Raw genomic sequence first — 26,296 nt, forward strand, 5'->3', positions numbered from 1 at the left:
TGTAACCTGACTTTCTTTTCTCTTTCTCTAGGTATGCCACAGAAGGGTACACCAGGCCCCACTACATTTGGTCATGTCAGCACTTCACATTACATACATCACTCACTCTCTCCCATTCAAGTACCAGCTCAGAAGCATTCAACCTGAGGAATTTAGAGAATGAGCTTAAGTGGAGTGTACTGAATGAGACAGTGCAACCATGTGCAGGTGGTGATGGTGGATGAGGAGGAGGAACCTGCTGTCAAGTGGGCCAGCATCCATCCCACTTTAGCTGCTGAGTTTGTGGCTCTGGACCTCATGGGATGTTTTTGTAAAAGCAGGATGCTTTCTGAACATCAAGCATTGATGCAGGCACTAGACAGTATGTAAAGAACATGCTGCAGATGGCAGCTCAGTTGGAGGGGTCTACTAGCAACTGCCCTGCTTGGTGTTTTTTCAATAGTACAGTTCACAATGGGAGTGTGTGATAACTAAGAGATATCTGCTGCAGAGCCTTTATGCTGGAGGCTATAAGGGAAGTGGGAGCTTTTTCCATGGATGTTCAGACTGTTAGCAGAATGCAATGACTATCTCTTCCAGCTTCAATTGGCTTGGGGGCTAAAAGGCATGGTTTCACTGATTTCATTGGTGCCATTAGGTATGCTGTCACACAATGCCCAGTAGAAGGCACAGTTGACCATGCTGTCTCTCAGAACTCCTACACACCTAGACCCTCAGACCAGTCTTCCCCAATGCCTGCACAGGTACCAGAAAACACACAGACCCTGTCTGCCTAAACAGTAGCTGAAGTGGTGCAATATGCAACAGGTTGATCTCAGGACTCAGCTGCCAGGAATCAAGGGCCACCTGAATCCCAGAGGCTCTTATAGACACAATACTCCTGTCACCGCTATTACTTAGACAGCATACAGGATTTGGTTCAAGAGGACTGTCACCAAGGGGAAGTACCATGGAAGCAAACATTAGGCACATACACTGGTAAATTTGACATTAAACATCTGGTTGCACTGAATCTGCGTGCAGAATGTGTTCTTGCAAAGTTTCCCAAGCATGTTTCGCCAGGTGTGTGAATGGGATATTTGTGAGTTGCCTGAAAAATTTAAGGCATATGCATGTAAATTAAGGCTTATTTGTGGAGGGCATGGGAAGATAGGGACATCACTGTTAATCCAGTGGTCAGGAACTAAGATAAAATGTCTTGTATTAGGATTTTCCAAATGGCTCTCACAGCTGACATTGGGTTCTGCTTTGCAGCCTCTTCATGATTCACTTGACACAGGTAGGGGCCCTCCCCCTCCAGGACCTCCATGATGTTGCTTCTTTGTAAAGTGAAATTGGGAAGGAAGCATGCAGCATGAAACAATCCTTGAGACATTCTCTAGCTTTATTGCAGGATGTCCCCAGCTGTATCCAGGCACGTAAGTGCTGCTTCAGCATGCCAATGCTCAAAGATTACTCTGGAGGATCCCAGCACATCTTATCTGTGCTCTGTAGTATCCTGGGATTCTGCAAAGGTGTCATGATCCCTGTCTCCAGAGGACAGCTTGTTCGTCCAGGAGCCACCTCGAGACAAAGATAATTTCTAAAGCACCTTTAACATAGAAAAAGTCCCAAAGTGCTTCGCAGAGACATAAGGGAAAAAATGGATGCCAAGCCAAAGAAGAAGATATTCGGAGGGGTGACCAACAGTTTGGCCAAAGAGATGGGTTTTAAGGAGGGTCTTAAAGGAGGATAGGGAGGTGGAGAGGCAAAGAGGTTTAGGAAGGGAATTCCAGAGCATGTGGCATAGGCAACTGAAGGCAAGACGGCCAATAGTGGAATGAAGGGAGGAGAGAATGCACAAGAGGCCAGAGTCAGCCTCTGCATGACATCCCTCCTTTAGTTGTCTTCTTCCTCTAGAAGCACAGATACAGGAGGATTCCCAGGAGAAACATTGTAGCATTATTGGAGGCTTGGTGGGGGGTGGAGGAGGAGGAGAGAAGGATCACAACAATTAACACAAAGGCTCCTCAAAACCTAAGTGACAACATAATGCCTCCCCAAGCAAAACAATGCAATAAAGGTCTGAAAATTGAATCTTATTACTCGGCTCTTTAAATGAACTTGTGTATAAAGATTAGTCCTAAATAGAATCATATAACACAGAAGGAGGCCATTCAGCCCATCGTGTCTGCGTCGGCTCTTTGGAGAGCTATAGAATTGTTCCCACTCCCCTGCTTTTTCCCCATAGCCCTGCAATTTTCTCCTTTTCAAGTATATATACAATTCCCTTTTGAAAGTTACTGTTGAATCTGCTTCCACCACTCTTTGAGGCAGTACATTCCAGATCGTAACAACTTGCTGCGTAAAAAAATTCTCCATCTCCCCCCTGGTTCTTTTGCCAATTATCTTAAATCTGTGTCCTCTGGTTATCTACCCTCCTGCCAGTGGAAACAGTTTCTCCCTATCTACTCTATCAAAGCCCTTCATAATTTTGAACACTTCTGTTAAAACTCTGCTTAACCTTCTCCACTCTAGTGAGAACAACCCCAGCTTCTCTAGTCTCTCCACATAGCTGAAGTCCCTCATCCCTGGTACCATTCTAGTAAATCTCATCTGCACCCTCTTGATATCCTTCCTAAAGTGCGGTGCCCGGAATTGGACACAATACTCTAGCTGAGGCCTAACCAGTAATTTATAAAGGTTTACCATAACTTCTTTGATTTTGTAATCTATGCCTCTATTTATAAAGCCAAGGGTCCCATATGCTTTTTTAACAACCTTAACAACTTGTCCTGCCACCAACAAAGATTTGTGTATGTGAACCCCCAGGTCTATGTTCCTGCACCCCCTTTAAAATGGTACCATTTAATTTATATTGCCTCTCCTCATTTTTCCTTCCAAAATGCATCACCTCTCACTTCTCTGCATTAAATTCCATTTGTCTGCCCATTTTACCTGCCATGTGTCTGCCCATTTTAACAATCTGTCTATGTCCTCCTGTAGTCTGATACTATCCTCCGCACTGTTTACTACATTTCCGAGCGTTGTGTCCCTGGTTGTCCTCACATAAACATTGGGAAATTGCATACATGTCAAAATGATGTTATCACAGCTTCATTTGGATATTACAATAAAGCTCTCACTTCAATTAGGCAAGAGTTTCTTGCCTAATATTCTTGTATTTACTTATTTTTAATTCAACAACAAAAATGCATGTTAGTGATTGGAAAATATACCTTCATCTGTTTAAAGACTGATAATGGCAATCTTTCCTCTTTCCTTCCCTTCAGCTTTAGCAAATACTTGTAAAAATGTAAGATAATTTGAAAATAAATCCAACTGAGTTCTAAACAGATTACACTGGTATTTTTTTTGGGGGGGAGAAATAGTGAATTTTCACTAATTAAAAAATTAGTGATACATTTGAGGGGTACTCCTGCAGGATTTGGAAAGGTTGACATTCCAAGTGCCAGGATGAAATTGTATATGAATTTTATTACTGCAGCAAAAATCATAAAACTGGGAATTGGATGGTAATGTGGTAGCAATAAAATTTCTTTATAATACCTAAATGTAACATTTTCCAACCTTTATATAACGTCTTGTATTCTGAAGGTTCAAGGGCCAAACTATCAATCCAACCCCCACAAGAAAAAAAACGCCTGTAAAGAAAATGGCCCCAGTAGTTTAGCTGTGGCCATTTCTGCAGGTGCTCAATCAAAAATGTTGATTAAGGCAGCAATAATAGCTGGGAGCAAGCAAGCTACAGTAACATATTATTTGTATGCAGTTTTAACATTGCTGTTCACTATACCCCAAACCCTAGTGTGTAGCTTGCCTCAATAGTGTATCTAAGTTTATAAATTCTTGTATTAATAAAATGACTCATTTTGTTTACCAATTCAATTTACATTCCAGATGCAGAGAGGATTACATACAGCAGAGAATTTCTGATGAAAATTGCCAGCCTGCCTATTTCAAAAGAGAAACCTGAGTTTTTGCCATCTCTTCCTGTGGTATTAGAGAGGCCAGTAAGTTATGCCTTTTGGATAGTGGGTTTTTTTATTAGCAGATTACATTTTCTGTAATAATGCTCCAATAGTATTCACAATTTTGATTTTAGTTTGTTACCAAGGTACTAAGAAAGGCTAAAAGAATATGAGTGTCTGTACTCATTTGCTAAAAACACATTTTGTGGCCTACCAATTCTGACCATCCTTTCTAGGAATAGAAAGATATTGCAGAACATTTGAAAAAGTACATTTTGAAGACAAGAATCATAAACATGGTGCTACAACTCTCTAATTTCCTACTTTTTGACTTATTTCATGCTTATTTACCTGCTAATAAACATAGAACATACAAAATAGGAGCAAGAGTAGGCCATTCGGCCCTTCGGGCCTGCTCCGCCATTCAAAATGATCATGGCTGATCGCGTAACTCAGTACCCTGTTCCCGCTTTTTCCCCATGTCCCTTGATCCCTTTAGCATTAAAAAAATATCTATCTCCTTCTTGAATACATCTAATGACTTGGCCTCCACTGCCTTCTGTGGTAGAGAATTCCACAGGTTCACCACCCTCTAAGTGAAGAAATTTCTCCTCATCTCTGTTCTAAATGGCATACCCCGTATCCTGAGACTGTGACCCCTGGTTCTGGACTCCGCAGCCATTGGGAACATCCTCCCTGCATCTAGTCTGTCTAGTCCTGTTAGAATTTTATATGTTTTGATGAGATCATCTCTAAACTCTAGTGAATATGGGCCTAGTTGACCCAATCTCTCCTCGTACGTCAGTCCTGCCATCCCAGGAATCAGTCTGGTAAACCTTTGTTGCACTCCCTCCATGGCAAGGACATCCTTCCTCAGATAAGGAGACCAAAACTGCACACAATAATCCAGATGTGGTCTCACCAAGGCCCTGTATAACTGCAGTAAGACATCCCTGCTCCTGTACTCAAATCTTCATGTAATGAAGGCCAACATACCATTCGCCTTCCTAACTGCTTGCTGCACCTGAATGCTTGCTTTCAGCGACTGGTGTACAAGGACACCCAAGTCTCGTTGTACCTCCCCTTTTCCCAATCTATCACCATTCAGATAATAATCTGCCTTTCTGTTTTTACAACCAAAGTGGATAACCTCACATTTATCCACGTTATAGTGCATCTGCCATGTTCTTGCCCACTCACCCAACTTGTCTAAATCACATTGGGGCCTCTTTGCATCCTCCTCACAGCTCACATTCCACCCCAGCTTTGTATCATCTGCAAACTTGGAAATGTTACATTCCGTTCCCTCATCCAAATCATTGATATATATTGTGAATAGCTGGGGCCCAAGCACTGATCCCTGCGGTACCCCACTAGTCACTGTCTGCCACCCGGAAAAAGACCCGTTTATTCCTACTCTCTGTTTCCTGTCTGTCAACCAATTCTCAAACCATGCCAGTATATTCCCCCCAGTCCCATGTGCTTTAATTTTGCACACTAACCTCTTGTGTGGGACCTTATCAAAAGCCTTCTGAAAATCCAAGTGTACCACATCCACTGGTTCTCCCCTATCTATTCTACAAGTTACATCCTCAAAAAACTCCAGTAGATTTGTTAAGCATGATTTCCCGTTCATAAAGCCATGCTGACTTTATCCAATCCCGTTAATGCCTTCCAAATGTTCTGTTATCACATCTTTTATAACAGACTCTAGCCTTTTCCCCACTACTGATGTTAGGCTAACTGGTCCGTAATTCCCTGTTTTTTCTCTCCCTCGTTTTTTAAATAGTGGGGTTACATTTGCAACCCTTCAATCTGTAGGAACCGTTCCAGAGTCTATAGAATTTTGGAAGATGATCACCATTGCATCCACTATTTCCAGAGACACTTCCTTTGGTACTCTGAGATGTCGATTATCAGGCCCTGGAGATTTGCTGATTGAAAATTATTTATACTTTTCTGTATTATCCCAGTTGTTATTTGCCAATCAACATTATGGACTGTAGTATTGTTATACTACTTAGTAATGCTGAAAACTGCAAAAAATATTTAAATATAGCTCAGAGTTCTTACTGCATGATCTTCTAGCAACAAAAGATGTCTGAATTAGTAGTCATTTAACATTATGCATCGAAAAGTGGACCTAGCTATTTATCTGCTAAATTTAAGATTGTTTTCTTGGCTTGTCAGACTTCAGTGATCTGGAGTTTACTGTATTATGAATTTTAAAATTGATTTATCTCCAGGTTCATAGAAGAGACAAAAAGGTCAACATAGACTGGGATAAATATGAAAATTGTAACGTAGGCTTCTCTCCCTAATGCACCATTTTGAAGGAATTTAGTGTTTGCCTATTCTTGGCCTCCTTTTAGTATAGAAATCAGATATATGGTCCTCATTCTTCAAGTCTTGTTCAAGATAATGCTATAGAGCTTTAAGTCAAAAAGCCTGCCTAAAACGTAGAGAAACACTGAACAGATTTCAGAAAGCAAATTTATGATACACCCATAAGGGATCAAGGGATATGGGGAAAAAGCAGGAACGGGGTACTGAGTTAGACGATCAGCCATGATCATTTTGAATGGCGGAGCAGCCCGAAGGGCTAAATGGCCTACTCTTGCTCCTATTTTCTATGTTTCTATTTGCAATCAAAAATGCTTAAGTTGAATTAACATGCAAAAGCAGTTGATGCCTGGAGAGGAGGGGATAAATGAAGTGGTAAAAGGAGCTGTCTTGTTAGATCCACTAAGGGAAGATCATGCAGGGGCGTCCATTTTTATAATTTACCCAATTGGATTATCCTGACCCAGTCAATGACCCAATCAAATGACTCAGGCATTGGATTTATTTTCAACCAGCAGTTCTCAGCATGAAACATTATAAAGTTAGAATTTCACCTCTTAGTTTAGAAAAATTTGAAAGCAATGTTTAGAGGGTATAATCTAATAGAATAATGCTCTGGGTGGAAGTTTAATCTGAAATACTTTCTGAAAAGAATTGTCGTCTGGAAATAACTGTTAGCGCTACAGTAAACATCTGAACGATTGGTGAGTTAGACTGCAGTAATATGGGAATGAAGAATAGTGCATATTTAAGTTAACATAAGCTGCCAGATATTGGGAGGAAGTAGCACCAAAGCACTGAAGATTTCATTGGGCTTGTTGATGTATTTATTGCTAGCATAAGTACTTAACTTGAACTTGTTGCATTTGCCAAGCTTCCCACATTAAACGTATGGTGCATTCGTATTTTTGATGTGGGAAACTTGGAAAATGCAACAAGTTCAACTTTCAAAGTGCATTTGGCTTTGTGTCTGACTTCACAGAAGAGAGGGACGATGCAGACATTGTAGTTAAGGAGGAGGAATGTGAAATATTGGATGGGATATTCAAAGTGCCTTCTAATGAGTGCCAGAGCTGCCACATTTCTTAAATCTTTTATCCAAATCTGCAAAGTAACCTTCTCCACTAACGATCTACTCTTTCTTGCACAGTTCCCCAAACACCATCTATGCCCATTTTTTGCTGTGCTCCTGCTACATTCAATCCAATAACACATGAATACTCAAAACAATATTGAAATCACAGCTTATTTATTTAATTCGTTATGTGTATGAATGTTGTTGGAGTAAATATATTGGTTGGCTGCAGAGTTTCATTCCCAGCCTGCTGGGATTCTGGTAGTGTGCGTTGTAGTGGATCCTTGCAACACGTTGGAAATTGTTTGGGAGACAGGAGATAGAGTAGGGATAAAGGGTACATACTCTTAATTGGTGGGATGTGACAAGGATCTGTGCTGGGACCTCAGCTTTTCATCATATTTATCAATGACTTGGGATGAAGGAATAGAGAATTAGATATTCAAGTTTGCAGATGACACTAAGTTGGAAGGCACAGTAAGCAGGAAGTTACAAAGAGATATAGACAGATTAAGTGAGTGGGCAGAACTGCCAAATGGAGTTCACTGTGGGGAATGTGAGGTCATCCAGGAAAGACAAATTGGAATATTTTCTTAATGGGGAGAAACTAGGAACTATGGAGGAGCAAAGAGATTTGGATGTCCACGTACACAAATCACTGAAATCTGGTGGACAGGTATAAAAAGCAATCAAAATGGCTAATGGAATGTTGGCCTTTATCTCAAGAGGACTGGAATTCAAAGGGGAGGAAGTCATGCTTCATTTGTACAGAGCTGTGGTCAGATCTCATCCGGAGTACTGCGTTCAGCTCTACGCACCACACCTCAGGAAGGATATATTGACCTTTGAGGGGGTGCAGTGCAGATTCACCAGAATGATACTGGGGCTTTAAGGGTTAAATTATGAGGCCAGGTTGCATAAACTTGGCTTCTATTCCCTTGAGTTTTGAAGATTATTCTACCCTGTTCCTGTGTTCCAGTGACTCTGGGGGTAATCTTAACCCCCAAGAATGGGTGGGTTGGGAGCGATTGGGCTGTAAAAATACTTTCCTTTTGGAGCGGGACAGCATCAATGTTCCCTCTAATTTTTTTCAGCCACGTGCAGAATGAACTTGGGTTTGTGTACCGATATAAAGGCTGAGTGTGCCACCGTAAAAAAACAACACAACCTTGAACAGAACATCTTTTTAGAAAAACATTTTTCAGGGTAAATAACAAACAGAAGAAATGTACAAAATAATGGATAATTTTAACAATTTAATGTTATATTGGCTGATAAATTTATATAATTTATGAAATGGGTATCTTAATTTGCGCTAGGATTGAGCAGACTAGTCTCATTATATTTTATTACAAATTATCTGATGGGAACGATTCCAATCAGTTTTTTGTTAAATCAGCTTAATGACTGATTCAAACAGAAATAAATCGTGTGCAATCAGAATTTTTAAATTGAGTCAGAAATATAAAACATCTGTCAAATCAGTCAGTGTGAATTTGGGAATAGGGAACGGTTTAATTAAAGCTCTCTCTTTCCCCCCCCCCCCCCCAACATTGAAACCTCACCAGGGTTTAAAAGATGATTGTGTTACAATTGTACACCTTGCAGGTCTCATTAGTTTTGCTGCCTCTATGTAAGGCAGGGATCAGTTTGGTCATGCACACTGTGCACACTGTTTCCCCATTTGTTTCCAAAGGTTGAAGTTATATATTTAAGGAAAAGAAATATAGGGACTTTTATTTAGATAGCGCCTTTCATGACTTCTAGACATGCTAAAGCGCTTTACAGCCAATTAAGTACTTTTGAAGTGTAGGAAACGCGCCAGCCAATTTGTGCACGGCAAGCTCCCACAAACAGCAATGAGATAATGACCAGGACACCGAGCAGAACCTTCCCTGCTCTTCAAAAAGTGTCATGGGATTTTTTTTTTACATTTATCTGAGAGGACAGACAGGCCTTGGTTTATCAACTCATCCGTAAGACAGCACCTCCGACAGTGCAACACCCTCTCAGTACTGCACTGGAGTGTTAGCCTGGATTATGTACTCAAGTCTCTGGAGTAGGTCTTGAACCCACAACCTTCTGACGCAGAGGCAAAAGTGCTACCCACTGAGCCACAGCTGACATGAATCCTATTCAGAACCGTGGGGCCTATACAGATCCACAATGACCACCACCTGTAACAATCCCTAACCAGACACAGCACATTCTATAAAACAATCATTTATTACCAGTCAGCCATTCAGATTTGACATTGTGTGTTTGAAATGTCCTGTTAATGGCCAAGATTGTTCTAAATGTCTAGTTTAGAGTCTCCCCGCTTGTAGTTCTGTGAATTAAAGGTATTTCACAGGTAGGAGGGGAGCAATTCCATTGCCCTCTGTGTCACTCACTGAAGATTCACACAAACATCAGTTGGACACCGCTAAGGGCATTGTCTCTTCAAGAAGCCAGCGATACCCTGTGCAAATACAGAAGCGCTGCCTAGTCCTGAGTGATGGGATAACGGAGCAGTGCTGATACTGGGGAACAGCTGGCTTGTGTCACACAGGATCTCACTCAGCTAGTCAAATACTGCCATGTAACCAAATATATTTATGTGCTTCCCACAACCAGCCAAACTGACTCAGGACAACTGATGTCTTGCTGTTTACTGTTAAACCTTGTTACAGAGCCGTCTGGGTTACTGCGAGATTTCCAAACATGCCTCGGCCAACTCTTCGTTTCCCCTTGTGAGTTTCTCTCTCCCTCTTCTGAAGTTGTCAACTTTCACCAGCCGATAGTGCCACAGAAAACCCTCCAGTGCTTCACCCGCCAGCCATTCTCTATAAATGCTCCAGGCAGTGAATGTCATCAAGGCATCTGACCACTGAGGACAGACAGATCCAATCTTCCATCACCCACCGGCTGGCCGGCCATCCACAGCTTTCAGTTGGGTCACTCGATAATGATCACGAGGAGAAACCCTCGTCCGGAACAGTGAATCACAGGCAGTGCTTCCACCGATATCAGCTAACTCGACACAGACCAGATAGCACTTGTAGCAATCCGAGGACCTCCACATGAGCCAGGACTGTTCATCAACTGAAAGGGATATCACTTGGTCAATGCACAGCTGGTGTGTGACCGCCGGAAGAGATTTCTGCAGGTATGTGTCAGATTCCCTGGTAGCTGTCATGATTCATTCATTTTGCGCAAGTCCAACATCCACACAGAAGACAGACTTAAGGGCCGGCTCCTTGGAGACAAGGGATAGCCCCTGCAGACGGGGCTCATGGCACCTGTAAGAAACCCCACCAATGAGGTACAGCAGCAGTACAACCAGAGCTACATCACCACAAGGTCTGTCATTGAGCAAGCCATAGGAATGCTGAAGATGCATTTCAGGTGCCTGGATAGATCTAGGGGAGCCCTTCAATACTCACCAAGAGGGTGTGCAGAATAATTGTTGTGTGCTGCGTCTTGCACAACATAGCTCAGCAGAGATGGTTACAGGTGGAGAATGTTGGATGCACTCATCAAGCATCCTTATCTGGCGGCAACACTGAAGAAGAGGAAGAGGATGATGATGAGGAGGAAAATGAAGATGGGAAACTTGTCGCCAGAGCAGTGGCGCACATTGCTGCCCGTGATGCCAGGGGTTCCCTCATCTCTAACAGGTTCTCATAATGAGATATGAAAATTGAAGAGTTTGAAATACTCAGGCCGTCTGGAACAACCACCTCCACTCCCTCCACTCCCTCCACTCCCTTCCACCCCTGCCCCCTCTTCCATTTGCACAAATCAGTTCTTCAACCACTCATACACCCATTGCATATGTGCCCAATGGGTGGCATAATGATGAAACACATGAAAGGGTGAATTCACAAAAGGGACTCAATAATGGCCAAGACGTGGCAGTGGTGATAATTATTAAATTTAATATACTATATAAAAAAATATAAATTAGCAACATGACAATTCGTCAAACACCCTTCTGTATACCCTTGGTGAATTACAATTGCTTAGTTTTGCTCTTTCTACCACTTCTACGTGGTGCATCACCTGTGGCTTCAGCAGAGGTAGTGGTAGGTTGCTCAGGTACCCGGCTTAACAGCTTAGATGGTCTCGACCTACAACCTCTAGGTTTTGGAGCTTGTGAGAGTACCGACAAAGACTGCTCCACCTGCACCTGTGCAGGGGCAGACACGGCCATCAGGAGAGGAGACAGCATTGGTGTACTGGTTGAGGAGGGGGCAACGGGTGAGACGTGGGAGTGCTTTGAGTGGAGTCCTCACTTCCATATCCCCTATCACCATCATCCCTCTCCCGGGTCAGTGCAACATCACTCCCACCACTCTGCTGGCCATCAGGCTGGTGAGCAGATGTGCCACATTCTAAGGCCAAGGCTAAAGCATCTGTCTGCCTCTTTAAGGCGGCAAACATGTTGGCATCCAGAGCCTGCACGGCCGTTCTCATGGCCTGCGTGGACTCATTTGAGAGCCGTGCTTGAAGCTCAGTGGAGGCTAAAATTCTCTCCATCGCAGACATGCAGACATTCCCACACTTACCTGCGTCACCAATCCATTAGTGATAGAGTTGGACTTCTCCATCCTCTCTGCTATTGTGGAGAGTGTGCGTGATACGTTTTCCAGTACCTCGCAAAGGTGGAGCTGGTCCTCTATCATTCTCCTTCTCAACAATGGTCCCCAGGGTTCAGCACCTATGTCCAGCTGAGCATAAGAACGTAAGAAATAGGAGCAAGAGTAGGCCTTCCGGCCCCTCGAGCCTACTCCGCCATTCAACAAGATCATGGCTGATCTTCTACCTCAATGCCATTTTCCTGCACTATCCCCATATCTCTTGATGCCTTTAATATCTAGAAATCTATCGATCTCTGTTTTGAATGTACTCAGTGACTGAGCCTCTACAGCCCTCTGGGATAGAGAATTCCAAAGATTCTCCACTCTCTCTCTCTGAATGAAAAATTTTCTCCTCATCTCAGTCCTAAATGGCCTACCCTTATTCTGAGACTGTGACCCCTGGTCACCCAGAGCTTGGAGAGGAGTGTGCCCCCCAACGCGGACTCTCCACAGCTGCCTCTGCCACCAATGTCTGCTCCTGCACACTTGGAGGTGGTGAATCACCAGGTGACAACTGAAGTGCCAGCATCTGTGCTGGTGCATGGCTTGTATGTCATGTGACAGTGCACCCTCAGAACGAATGAGATCCTCTGAGGAATCGCTTTCTTCCATCTCGGCTCTTTCCTCTTGAAGGCGTGAAGGCCCTGGAAGACAACAGAAGCCGATATTAATTATTCACCGGAAAATTAACAATCTTTCTACTGACCATACTGAGGTCTGGAACAGTTCAATCATTGATAGTCAATTCACCATTTGTGTGAAAGATGTTAAGGTTCTGTCACCAGCCATCTGCGGGTTGCCAGTCTCTCCACCTGCGACGGATGGCATGCAGCGGTGCGACTTATCTCCATGGCCTCCTCCTCTGCATCTGTCAGCTGGACTATTTGTGGTGGTCCACCTCTAGTCCTCCTCCTTTCCCTTGCATTTTGCACATTCTTCTCCTACAAGAGGAGAAAGAACAGACATATGAGTGACTGAAGGTGATGTGTTCACTCAATGGATGCATTGCTTTGGGTGAGGCTGACAATGAAACAGATGCATCAGATGGTGACTTTCAGACAGATGCATCACATTGTATCAGGATTGGGGTGAGTGGCAGTGATGGGTGCATAAATGAGGAGGTGAGGAAGTGCATAGATAATGAAGGATAGTTGATGCTGAAACTTAAGTGGGTGTGAGGAATGATGTGATGGAGTATGCATGCCAACAAAGAGTGAGAGGGGAGGTGTTGCATTTCACAGGATGTAGGTGAATCAGCAAATGTATTCACTTTTCCTGACCTGGTTAGGTCATTAAACCGTTTTCTGCACTGCAGCCAAGACCTGGGCACCGTGCTCCTGCTGCTCACCTCTTCTGCCACCTCCAGCCACACCTTCTTGATGGCAGAAACAGGTTTCTTCCTCCCATAGCTTGGGTAAATTACCTCCCTCCTGCTTCTCACTGCACCCAGCAGTACTTCCAGTGAAGCTTCAGTAAACCTGGGTGCAGCCTTTGCTTTTCTGGACTCCATTTCTCCTTTCTTCTTCAAAATCCATGCTTGGACTGGTCCTTTAAATAGTGGGCTTTAAATCGCGTCATTCGGCTGCGTGGTAGGCCCCCTGCGCAGCTTGGAGACGCAAAACCCGGAAGCAAAGGTAATTGACTGCAATTGAGTTGCGATTGCAGATTTAAACCTGCACACTTGACTTCCGGGTTCCCCGCGCGCCAGTCCACCCACCCACTGAGTTCCCAGCTCCAAGTTAAAATCATGCCCTCTGAATCTGAGTAAATCAAGTCTGGTGCTGCAGTAGCTACCTGTTCCTGCATGTTTTCTGGCACATCTACTCTCACTTGCACAGAAATGCTTGACAGCCTCAATGTGCTATCATCTTGAGAGGCAGGCACCTCATATCTACCTACAACAGACATACCACTCCTGCTAGACACTCAATTAACATATCTACTGATAAATTTGAGAGCAAAATTTTGAGGTCTGTGAAATTCTGGCTCAAGATTGTCTATATCCAATCTCCAAGCATGTTGAAGCTGGCCAGAGTTCATCTTTTAGGTTAAAGCCCAAGGCCTCTACTTCAGCAGTTTGAGAATTCATGAGAGATGGTCCCCTATGTCCTTAAGACTTGCGGCACTGTGTTGCCATGCCCTCCATGGTAAACTGTGGTACAGATGATTACGCAGCCATGAAAGCATAGATCCGGTTCATGCTTTCTTTCTTGCTCCTTTCTAAACCTTGCAATGTGCTTTACACAGAAACAGTGACTGAATCAAAGGGGTGATTCTGCTCAGATAGCAATCTCTAGTTCTAAACAGGACTTGAGATCTAAATCCTAGATGCTCAGGCCAACAGATGTGTGCCATCACTATTTTATACCGCTTGCTGCTCCTCCCCCATGCACTAGACTTAACCCTGTGAACTCTCTGCTTCACTAACCACATCCTCCAGGATTTGTTTAGGTGTTTGGCTGACATGGTGATTGCAGTACGGAGCCTTTGCTTGGCTGTATGTTCACTGAGAAAACAGGAGAGAACTAGTGGTCAAAATACTGTCTCAGTTAAACATTTTCAAGGACTTTAAATGCAAAATATACCTGTAATGTTATTCAAGTTTAGTGTGTGCTTGTGTGACAATCAGTCAAGACAAAGTTGCATGAGATGAACATTGTTACTAGCCATGAGTTCATGGGAAGGCTCTGAACTACCTGTTCCCCATTCTCTTGATGCTCTCAGGGCTAGGAGACTCTCACCTGCTCCCACTGCTCAGAGACCATCTTGTTCTGAAAACAGAAGAATAGTACTGAGAGCAAGTACATAGAACACTGAAAATGTCATGCATCTTCAGGGCATATTGCATTCTATAAATTGATGCATCCCTCAAGCATTTCTTGTATGAATTTCCTTTTAAAAGTTATTACTCACTGTACAGATTGGCATATGCACTTCCAAATTGTAACTTTCCCAGAAAACAACTACTTACATTTTAACGTAGAAAAATGTCTCAAGGCACTCAGTAGGAAATGGTTGGGGGGGGGGGGGGAAGGGGAAGAAGTATGATTGCTGAGCCATGGTGGGAAAGCTAAGAGAGATGTCAGAAAGCTATGCCGAAGAGATCGGTTCTCAGGAGACGTGTAAAGATTCAGAAAGATGGAAAGGAGTTCCAGAAAGCTATGTGAGCAGCTGAAGGTCACCAATGGTGGGGCAAAAGGAAGAGGGAATGCACAGGAGGCTAGAGTCAGAGAACCGAGGAGCGTAAATCTGGAGGAGGTTGTAGAGACAGGTCGGGGTAAGTTGAAGATGAGGATAAGGATTTTAAATTTAGTGTGTTGGGGAATGGTGTAGGTCTGCAAGGACCGGGGTGATGGGTGAGTGGTCCTTAGTGCACAACATCATGTAGGCAGTAGAGATTTGGATGAGTTGGAAAAAAGTGGTTTGGTCTTTTCCATCCAGCTACTTTCCCACTATAAAAAGTTGGAATTTCTTCCCTCCAGTTCGAGATATTGTGGGGTTAAATTGAACTTTGGTGGAGGTGCAAAATGGGTGGCAACAGATTGGCCGCTCATTTTACACCCCACCTGACTTTCCATGAAGTCATTGGAAAGGAAAATCGGGTGGGGTAGATAACGGGCAGCCGATGGGCGACTGCCCTTTTTGCCCCTCGTGGAAGTTCAATTTTACTCCTACAAGCCAAAGCTTTAAGGGAGAAAAATGGAAATATATGTGCTGATGTAAAAGTCTGAGTGGAAGGTTAAATAATCAGGGTTTGAAGTCAACAGAAGGTATAGGCATACAACTCTAGTGGAGCAGAGGCAATACGAATAAGAAAGAATATTGCATACACAGAAATAAATTATATAAGTACCTTGGCTGGCATTGCAAGGCAATATGCATTGAGGGTAAGGATAAACAAAGACAATTGCAGGTTATACATCTTCAGAAGAAAAATAAATTCCATAAAGTTGATCATTAGGGTTCAATTACTCAGCTATTGGATTTGAAAACAGCAGAGGAGAAACCAAAGAACAATGCTCATTTCTGGAGGCGTTTAAGGAATTATTGTTGAATCTACAATCAGAATTAATTTTGGCAAAATTAAAGCACATTTAAGGGTAATCAAGATCAATGCTAAGTAGGTTTACAAGGATAAATTCATCAATCCAGCACTGATTGAAACATGGCTTTTGGTAGTAACTCTTTCCTCCTTACAGAAGCCTCTCCATCTGGATATACTTTTCACCATCTGCCCTACCCAAACTGCCATAGGAACTATTAGACGAAAACAGACCACAGTCCATCTAGTTCTCCTTGTACTATCCTGGTAGTCGCATGGTACAGCAATAATAGAGTTGTTGACTAATCATGGTAATCAAGCTCTATCAATTAATCTACATCAGACATGAGGTGAGGAAACCCCCAGTGGTGGAAAGCTTTGGGAACCATCTACATGTACACCACATTTATTGCCTTACTCCTTTGTCCCACTCTTAAAAATACACAGTAAATTAGAAGACTTACCCTTCATGAACCCATATTGGCTATCTTTAATGATTTTATTTCTATCCAGATACTCCATCATTTTATCTTTAATAAGGGTTTCCATAACTTTACCCACAATGGATGTCTCTAGTTATCTGCATCAATTTTGTTACCTTTTTTAAAAATAGGAGTAAAATCTGCCTTTCTCCAGTTCACAGGCACCTTTCCAATATTCAATGATTTCTGGAAGATTTGTGCCAGAATTCCTGTGATTCCCTTGGATGCATCATATCCAGCTTTTGAGATTTGTTTACCTTAACTTTGAACAGATGGTTGGCAACCTTGCTGGTAGTAATGTGAACAGTGTCACAACTTACTTTAGCAACACCCTTTAGTTCCCTTTCCAGATCAAATAAGTTATTTGTCTCCTCTTTGATGATAACAGTCAGTTTTGGATGAGTCACAACTTCCTCCAGCACGACATTGGGAAGACTAAAGCCATCATCTTTGGCTTCCGCTATAATCTCTGCTACCTTGCCATTGATTTCATCACCTTCCCTGGCCACAGTTTCAACCAGACTGCTCACATCCTTTGAGTTTTGTTTGACCGAGTTAAGTTTTAGACCCCATAATCCTCTCCATCATAAAGGCAGCTTATTTCCGCCTCTAACATTGCCTGCCTCTTCCCCTTCTTCAACCTCTCTGCCACTAAAACACTAAAATAAACCTTCATCACTTCCCAACTATTCCATTGCTCTCCTTGTAAGCCTCCCACCTTTCACCCTCTAAATTTCAGTTTTGTCAAGAAACCTGCTTGCATGTATTCTGTGCCACACTAAATCTTACATGCCAGTCACCCCTGCTAACCTACATAGGTTCCCCATTTCCCAACACCTTAAAATTAAAATTGTATCCTTGTCTTTATATATATCCATGACCTTTGTCCACTCTATCCTCACCTTCCTCCACCTTTATATTCCTTCCTCTGCCTGCAAAAACATTGTTCCTCTAACTCCGGCCTCTTGGCCGTGCCTTCATCCCTTTGTTCCGGCCACATAGGTCTTACAGTCTAGAATTCCTTCTCTAAACCTCTCTACCTCAACATCTCTGTCTCCTCCTATAAAAAGCTCCACAAAATCCATTTATTTGACTCAGCATTAGGTCACCCCTTCAAATCTCTCCTTTCCTAGCTGTCTGCTTTCCATGTCTATCTATGCTTGGGACAGTCATTATGTTAAAGATTCCATATTGCATGTTGTTGTTGATCCTGTGCTCAAAGGGAGTGTGGGATCAACGAAGCAGAAAGCTTTTAAAGTACAAGAATTTAGTGGACTTGAGAATTAAACTATTAAAGACAAGCAGAAGCGGGTTAAAAAATAAAGAAGTCAAGTAAAGTCTTCGCTGTAAGATTACTGAGAACAAGGAAAAATAAAGGATATTTCAAAAACAGAGAAAGCCAGCACGGATTTGTTAAAGGCAAATCGCGTTTAACTAACGTGATAGATGAGGTATAATATAATGAGGTAACAGAGATAGTAGATGAGGACAATGCGGTTAATGTGGTGTATATGGACTTTCAAAAGGGTTTGATAAAGTGCCACATAATAGGCTTGTCATCAAGATTGAAGCCCATGGAATAAAAAAGGCAGTAGTAGCATAGATACAGAATTGGCTAAGTAACAGGAAACAGAGAGTAGTGGTGAACGGTTGTTTTTTGGACTGGAGGGAGGTGTACAGTGGTGTTCCCCAGGGGTCGGTGCTGGGACCACTGCTTTTCTTGATATACGTTAATGACTTGGATTTGGGTGTACAGGGCACAATTTCCAAATTTGCAGATGGCACAAAACTTGGAAGTGTAGTGAATGGTGAGGAGGATAGTAATAGACTTCAAGAGGATATAGACAGGCTGGTGGCATGGGCGGACATGTGGCAGATGAAATCTAACGTAGAAGAATGAGAGATGATACATTTCAGTAGAAAGAATGAGGAGAGGCAATATAAACTAAAGGGCACAATTCTAAAAGGGGTACAGGAACAGAGAGATCTGGGGGTATATGCGCACAAATCGTTGAATGTGGCAGGGCAGGTTGAGAAAGTGGTTAAAAGAGCATATGGGATCCTGGGCTTTATAAATAGAGGCATAGAGTACAAAAGCAAGGAAATCATGATGAACCTTTATAAAACATTGATTCGGCCACAACTGGTGTATTGTTTCCAGTTCTAGGCACCGCACTTCAGGAAAGATGTGAAGGCCTTAGAGAGAGTGCAGAAGAGATTTATTAGAATGAGTCCAGGGATGAGGGACTTTAGTTACATGGATAGACTGGAGAAGCTAGGGTTGTTCTCCTTGGAACAGAATGTTGAGAGGAGATTTGATAGAGGTATTCAAAATCTTGAAGGGTCTGGACAGAGTCGATAGAGAGAAACTGTTCCCATTGGCGGAAGGGTGAAGACCCAGAGGGCATAGATTTAAGGTGATTGGCAAAAGAACTAAAGATGATTTGAGGAAAAACTTTTTTTACATAGCAAGTGGTTAGGATCTGGAATGCACTGCCAGAGAGGATGGTGGAGGCAGATTCAATCATGGCTTTCAAAAGGGAACCGGATAAGTACTTGAAAGGAAAAAATCTGCAGGGCTACAGGGATAGGGCGGGGGAGTGGGACTAGCTGGATTGCGCTTACGTAGAGCTGATACGGACTCGATGGGCCCTATGGCCTCCTTCCATGCTGTAACCTTTCTATGATTCTATACACAGTAAGCAAAGGGTGAAAGAAAGTATTAGCCTACTTAAGAATGATTATGGGATGCTGGAATTCAGGGCAAAATAATAACATTTATTGATAGTTCTTTTCCATACATTTTTATGAAGCAAAGTGGTGGAAAGGTTGTTCAAATTATAAATCAGGTTTTTAGAAATTGCAAAGAAGTTAGATGGTATGCACTCAATGTTAAGTTTGATTATAGAACAACTGCTCTTAAAAGAAGCAAAGTCAAAAATGACATCTGAAAACTATGGAACAGTAAGTTTAGGGATAGTATTCTTATTCAAAGTGCTCCCCCTCTTTATACATGAAAATGTTAAGCTCACCTGAAATTTATTTGATGTTTTGAAAAGGTCTGTTTTCTTCCTGGCATAACAAGTAGGGTCTCCCTTCCTGCTAGGCCACTCTAGTTATGTTAATTACCTGAAATGTCCCATGATTCCTGGAGTGTCCCAGAGTTGCAAATAGCAGAGGCTGCTACTCCAGACTGGCCTGAGAGCCATTCCAGAGCTGCCTGATCACAGAAAATCATACCGTAGTTTGGGAACTTTTCATTTTCTTACAGATGAAAGATGTGATTAATATTTTGCTTTATTGAAATACAAAACATCTTTTGTTGTCTCTTTATGTACTGAAAATGTCTGCTGTTCGCATTGGCAGCCGAATGACCATTTTTGTTGCTTCCTACCTGACAGAGGACTTTCAGTTTAATCTTTGAATAATAAGTTCACTTTGCAGTATTTATAAAATTGGAATAGTAAACTGGGTCACCGAATGTTACTTACTCTCCTGTTATGCTGTCGTAACTTCAGCGGGAGAAACCCCATGGAAATTCATCACCCATAAATGTGATGGAATGTATTTTTGGTCCTTTTCAGCTAAGTACAAACAGTGTGGTCATTTAGAATTTTTGCTGTTAACAAAAATAGAATATGTACTATAATGGAAAATGTGAAGTTCTACTTTGTTTTAAAAGAGATATGCTAATTGTAGATTGAGTTTTCATATTTGATGTTGTATGTTTGACTAATCCTATGTCTTCTTACCTAGAGAGAGAGGTTGTATGGAAGTGGACGGGGTTTGTGTTTTGCTTACCAAAAGATGGCTACCAATCATCATGGAATTGCTGGCTGATTGACAGTTGTAAATCAAGTCCTGAACTCACTTGGAAGGTGCTTATATTCTGTTTAATATTTCTAAACATATCTACTGGACTTTTGGATCTTTATGGGAAGAACTCATCCAACTTTACTCAACAGCTGGAAGATTTTCTTTTTTCAGTGATGAGGTTCATGATTAATTTCTTTTGATTCTAATTAATCAAGATGGTGAAGTACCACATTTGTAAAACAGCACTTTTGGTAGAGTTTGTGCACTTGAAATAAATTGAAAATGGGTTAACAAAGATTTTTTATGTAGCAAATGAACTGCATAGAAAGGACAATATCGTAATTCTGGTTCTCCCTGTTGAGGGATAGTCATTGGAACAGTTACTGCAGAGACCCATTTTGGAAACAACAGGATATCCAAGGGTCATGCATAAAAAGGAAGTTTTATTTAAGAACGGTCATACCATGTTAAACATTCTACTCCATTTTTAAGTCATCTTATCAAAGACTAAAGTCTTGAGTTGTGTTCTGTGCCTTTTACCTGCAATGTTTATTACCTAGGAGTGAAAAGGTTGGATTACATAGCTCTGAAGGGTCATTCTCTTTCTTTGAAGTTATCCTATACCTTGGTATCATCTGAAAAGTTATCCAAGGTAGGATTATTCCAGTTATCCAATGAGAGAAATCATAGGCACAATTCCTTTAAGGAATTCAAAGGAATCATATTACTTTATCCTTCCTGTGCTATACAGATAATGCTTCCTGAATTTGTTTTCACAAAAGAGACTTATCAGAGGAAGGACAATCATTTGAACTGTTGTTTTCAGTAACTACTCTTCTGGCTTTTTGGGGTTGGGAGCAGGTGAGACTGGGTGGATTCCACACTTCCATATTGGGAGATCCTTTATCATCCTTTGCATGTAATAGGATTTAGCTGAGTTTATAATCAGAAGGTTGGGCCTGTGGATCTGGACTGTAGACCCATATATAACACTGAACCAAAGAGCAGGTCACTTGACAAGAAGGCCTAAACAACGATGAGAGCTACTGCATGTACACGTTTTACAATGTAGCCTCTTTAACATTAGCCTTGTGCCACTGAACTCATGAGATATACATCCTGCCAGCTAGTGGTAGTGCATTATGCAACCCAGAAACTAATTTCCCAGTCCAGGCTTCATAAATTATATGTAGCCCCTTGATTTATTGAGCAACAACATACCCATGTAGAAGCACATAGCTCTCCTAACATTCACAGAGTTAATTTTGTGTTCCACTTCTAGAGGATGTGGAGAATGAAAAAGTATTGATAATAGTCCTTGGGAACTCAGACTGATTGCAGCCTTATCATCAAGTCATGTAGCATGGTTTCACGAGCTCAGAATTAATGAATTCTCGTGGCTGACACCAGTGAAGTGGACATTCTTTGCATCAAGAAATTTAAGCCTCGAGCTGATAGGTTGAAATGATACCTTGCATAGGTTAAGGTCTCAAGGTATAAGGTAATAAGCATATGTGTAACCTGTCCTGATTAAAATTTAAACTGTCTACTGATAGTTGTTAAAATTATCACAACTAGCACCCCAGTAATCAGAGCAGGTCTACCTGCAAACTATACTCTTTAGTCTCTGCATAGATCAAAGGACTGAAAAACAAGGGGTTGACAAGATGTCTCTGGTGAGACCTTGAGATTCCAGTTAATTGCATGGTAATTTAGTTACTTTGTGTGTTCTGTTTTCTCAGTAAATTCTCTGTAGCCACCTATTGTGGAAATTGGCTTAAAAGATCTATCATTGTACCTCTGGTACTGGAACAAAAGTTTTAAAACTTTCAATGAAGGGTTTATTTGGGTATACTTTGACCTGTCAAATAAATCCTGATGTATACCCTTGATCTTGGGTTCTGCTTTCTGCACCAGTGATTGATCCAATGTGCATCTATGAACAGTGGATCAGGATTAGGTTCATTGTACTTCTTTAACTACCCCCCCACAAAAAAATTAACAGAAACATTTACAGTATCTTGGAGCTACAAACGTTTTGCTTTATATTCCAATGCCACCTTTCACACAATAATTAAATCATCCATCCAGAATGACTCTTTAGTTTTCTCATTGTAGCATCCCACAGATTCTTAAATGATTCTAGGGTTTTCGGCTTCACTACTCTATCCAGGAGTGTCATTCCATGTTTTGATCAATAGTTTTGTGAAGAAAAACTTCTTAATCAGTCCTTTAACTAGTTTGAACCTGTGGTTCCTTCTACTCTCAGAATTTAATTTAATACATTTTCCAGATTTACCTTTTTATACTGTTTACTTTCCTGTATACCTTTTATAATATCATTCATCAGAAATCTCCTTTCCAGTCTTGAACACCCAACTTTCTCCAGTTATTCCTCATAACACAGACCTCTGAGACTAGGGCTAACCTGATGAACTAGATTCAATATTCAAGATGTGATCTGTCCAGAGTACTATACACCTTGATGATGACTTCGTCCGACTTGTATTCTACTGTTTTGGCTATATAATTCAACATTCTGTTGGCTTTATTGATTGCTGCTTTACGTTAGTTGGACATGTTGAGTGTTGAGTCTACTGAAACTCCTAGCGTTTTTTCAACATTCTCCTTATATTTCAACACCATTGTATGGTGCTCATTTTTCCTTCCTATTTACAGTACTTTAGATTTCTCTATGTTGAATTTCATCAGCCATTGTTCTGCTCACTTACATATTTTAGCCAGCTTATTCTGTAATTTCTCAGTTGCTTCCCTGCCCAAAAGATGTGCCACTGCTGCATCTAACACTTCCTACACCTTGCTTTTGCCATAGTCTCTTGGGAAAGACTGTGGGTGTTGCCTGGCTGCCATCGCCCTGTTTTCCCTTCAAACAAACAGCCTTGTATATCCAGCAACAGTGGCTGAGCATTGTGCATGGACTTTGCTGGCTGTCCTTGCTATTTGTTGCCCAGCTGAAATAGTCATGGCCCTGGGACGCTTGCTTTGCTCCCAGCTAGGCTGCTAATTTTGTGACCCTTTGCATCATTCCCTTGAGAGCGCAAGACATCTAATGGCCACACTGGGTGCCCCTGAAGATACGTTCTCTGAGTAAAATAACCTTGTAAGCTCTGATTGTACTGCAAGGTTCATGTTTTCCATCTGCCTCCATGCAGTCTCTTGTGGTCATTGTGCCAAATCTTCTCTTGTCCTGCTTAACACACGCTATCAAAGTTGCCCTGGGCACATGATGTTCTGTGGGTGACTGCTACACCACATCCCTCCACTGTGCTTGGAGTTAAACCAGCAGACCCTGATTCTGTGGTGCTAAATCAAAATCTTATTAGCACTGATGTTCCTTTTTATCCTTTTCTTGTTTGGGCTGAGGCTCCTCATGCTTCTGCTGCTCTTTTGCAGCCTCCAGTCTACGTGATTCTAACTAGTACACACGTTCTTTGTCCTCCCTTTCCTGATCTCATCTGAATGCTCTTCCCTGTTGCTGCTTAGAACATTCCACATTTGTTTTGCATTCCACTTTGCCACTATGGTATTGGTTTCTGAACTTATGCTCATTGTAACTGCTATTTGATTCTGCTTTAATTTTACCTGTTGGCCTGCATGATATTAATGTCCCATTTTCCCGACTACCAGTTGTTATTTACCAGGAACTTTCCTCCTAACCAACACAAAATTTCAAAGACGAGCACTCTCTCTCCCTATGAACTGAAGCATAATCTTATATACAAAGCAATGTGTGATAGCATATCCTTGTCGAACAATAAATTTATTGCCTCTAGATTTACATGCAGGATGTCACTTCAGGGGATGATTCATATCAGTCATGTCAGACACTTTCTTACCAGACTAAAGTAACAAACAAGTTTATTCATTACTAGTCATTTACAGTGGCAGCATCTATAGCCAGTTATCGAAGTACATTCAAATAGCACATCTAGTGACATTTCTACTAGTCATGGAAGAGTTAAGCAGATAAACACATTTATTGAGTTCCTTTGAAAAACTTTCTTTGTGGACCTTTCAAGACAAAAGGTAAACACTTTTCAGTAGTTTAGTAGTCACAGTCTTTCTCAGAATTATATAGGTGCTCATATCTACCCAGTTCACATCATGCCTCCACATTTGTTGTGGCAGGTCAGAACAGTAACTAACAGACATATAAAAAGGGTTCATTCCTTATAAAGAAGAAAGAACTTGCATTTAGCAGTTAGAATGTAGGCAAACACAACAGTCAATTCTGCACTCAGCAAGATCCTACAAACTGCAAATGACCAATTAATCTGTTCGGTGGCGTTAGCTAAGGGATGAATGTTGACTAGGACACCAGAAGAACTCTTTGCTCTTCTTCGAATAGTGCTATAAAATATTTTACAGCCTCCTGAAAAGGCAGACAGGGCATTAGCTTAACATCTCATCCAAATGACAGCATCTCAGGTGAAGATTATGTGGTCAAATCCTGGAAAGGAGGGGGGGTGGTGCTTGAACCCACAATTTTTTAACTTAGAAGTGAGAATGTTGCCTGCTGAGACAAATTAACACTATACTCCTTAAAGCATTTCAAATACAGACTTGGCTTTTAGATGACAAGACCAAGAAACTTTTCTTGAACAAGGCACAACAAGTTCCATAATGCAAACGCAGAGATGCGCCGATACTGTGGTGCCTGATTCGATTGCGAGCTGCTTAATAGTCCAATGATGCAAGATTTTTCTAGAACTTGGTGTAATTTTTTTTTTCTCATGCATATGGTTACTACCAATATTGGCTTACCCAGTTTCTTACTGATATGCTTCAGGCAGGACTAGAACAAATTTCTCAGCACATTGTTGTAGAAGCAGTTCAAGGGTGGTGCCTTTCTTAAGAGATTTGTAAACAATTTTACAACACCAAGTTATAGTCCAGCAATTTTATTTTAACTTCACAAGCTTTCGGAGGCTTCCTCCTTCCTCAGGTAAATGTTAGCTAAGGGATGAATACTATCTTAAGAGAGCCTGCTATTTCGGCTAAGTAATGTGGTACAAAGATAGGATTCATAAACTTGTCAAAAATATTGCATTTTCGTCAGTTGTTTTGGGGTGGAACTTGATGTCTGCTTGCTACGAGCGCCTAATCTCTTCTTTTAAAGTAGTTAAGGCTTTCCCAGTGGTGCAGTGGGTAAATGTATTATGAGGTGTTCTACTGAACCAAAATGACTAGAAAGGCCCCTGTTTCTATTTATGTTCTTTGTTGAGTTAGATTATCTCAGCCAGGGCGGCAATGAGGATAGAACAATTAGCTTCAGTAATCTTTGACTGAGTTTTCTCCTCCTAGTCTATGTTGCCAGTGATTCCGTCTAGAAAGTGCATGCATGAGGACAGGCTCTGAATTGCTGTGATGCTCCTCATGATTAAATAAATTGCTGAGACTCACTGTCTAGACCGGCACATGATCTACGGCCCCTTGGGTGAGGTACCGGAAGACTGCCAGCACCCATGGATTGTATACCAGCATGAATCATTACATTCAGATGATGAGGAAAGCAGTGGGAAAATAATTTTGAAGGGAAAAAATACACTATCTCCAGATTTATATGCTCACTGTATGCTGCCTTTAAAGCCCCCTGTGGTATTTTGTGTCTTTCTATTTTTCCCTGCCACCTAAGGAGGTTTACTGTCCACCACAAAAGCTTCTATTCAGCCCAAAATACTATCCAAGATACCCACAACACAATCCTCTTTTCATGAGCTGCAGTCCTTAACTGACCCATGATTTAACTCCAGCTACCATAACTAACTGTTCATCATGTAACCCAGATAGAACCATGCTATAAATCACATGGAAAATACATTATTATAACGGAAGCCATAATACACTCATGAGTTTGTTATTGGTTTTTGGTCAGTTCAAATCATATAAGCATGTAATTAAAGGAGAAGGAATGACTAGGATCT

At 41.7% G+C, this 26,296-nt stretch overlaps 1 protein-coding gene across 1 annotated transcript in view; it reads left to right on the top strand.

Moving 5' to 3' along the window:
* The window catches only part of gra (granulito), a 113,180-nt gene extending 92,547 nt beyond the window's left edge, over nucleotides 1-20,633 (top strand). Inside the window, exons 6-7 of the mRNA XM_067975294.1 lie at nucleotides 3,901-4,013; nucleotides 20,292-20,633. Coding sequence (XP_067831395.1) covers nucleotides 3,901-4,013; nucleotides 20,292-20,375 — 197 coding nt within the window. The 3' untranslated portion in view covers nucleotides 20,376-20,633. The remainder of the gene's footprint in view (nucleotides 1-3,900; nucleotides 4,014-20,291) is intronic.
* Nucleotides 20,634-26,296: the final 5,663 nt, after the last annotated feature.

This window comes from Heptranchias perlo, chromosome 3, assembly GCF_035084215.1.
Source record: "Heptranchias perlo isolate sHepPer1 chromosome 3, sHepPer1.hap1, whole genome shotgun sequence".
NCBI classification, from domain to species: Eukaryota; Metazoa; Chordata; class Chondrichthyes; order Hexanchiformes; family Hexanchidae; genus Heptranchias; species Heptranchias perlo.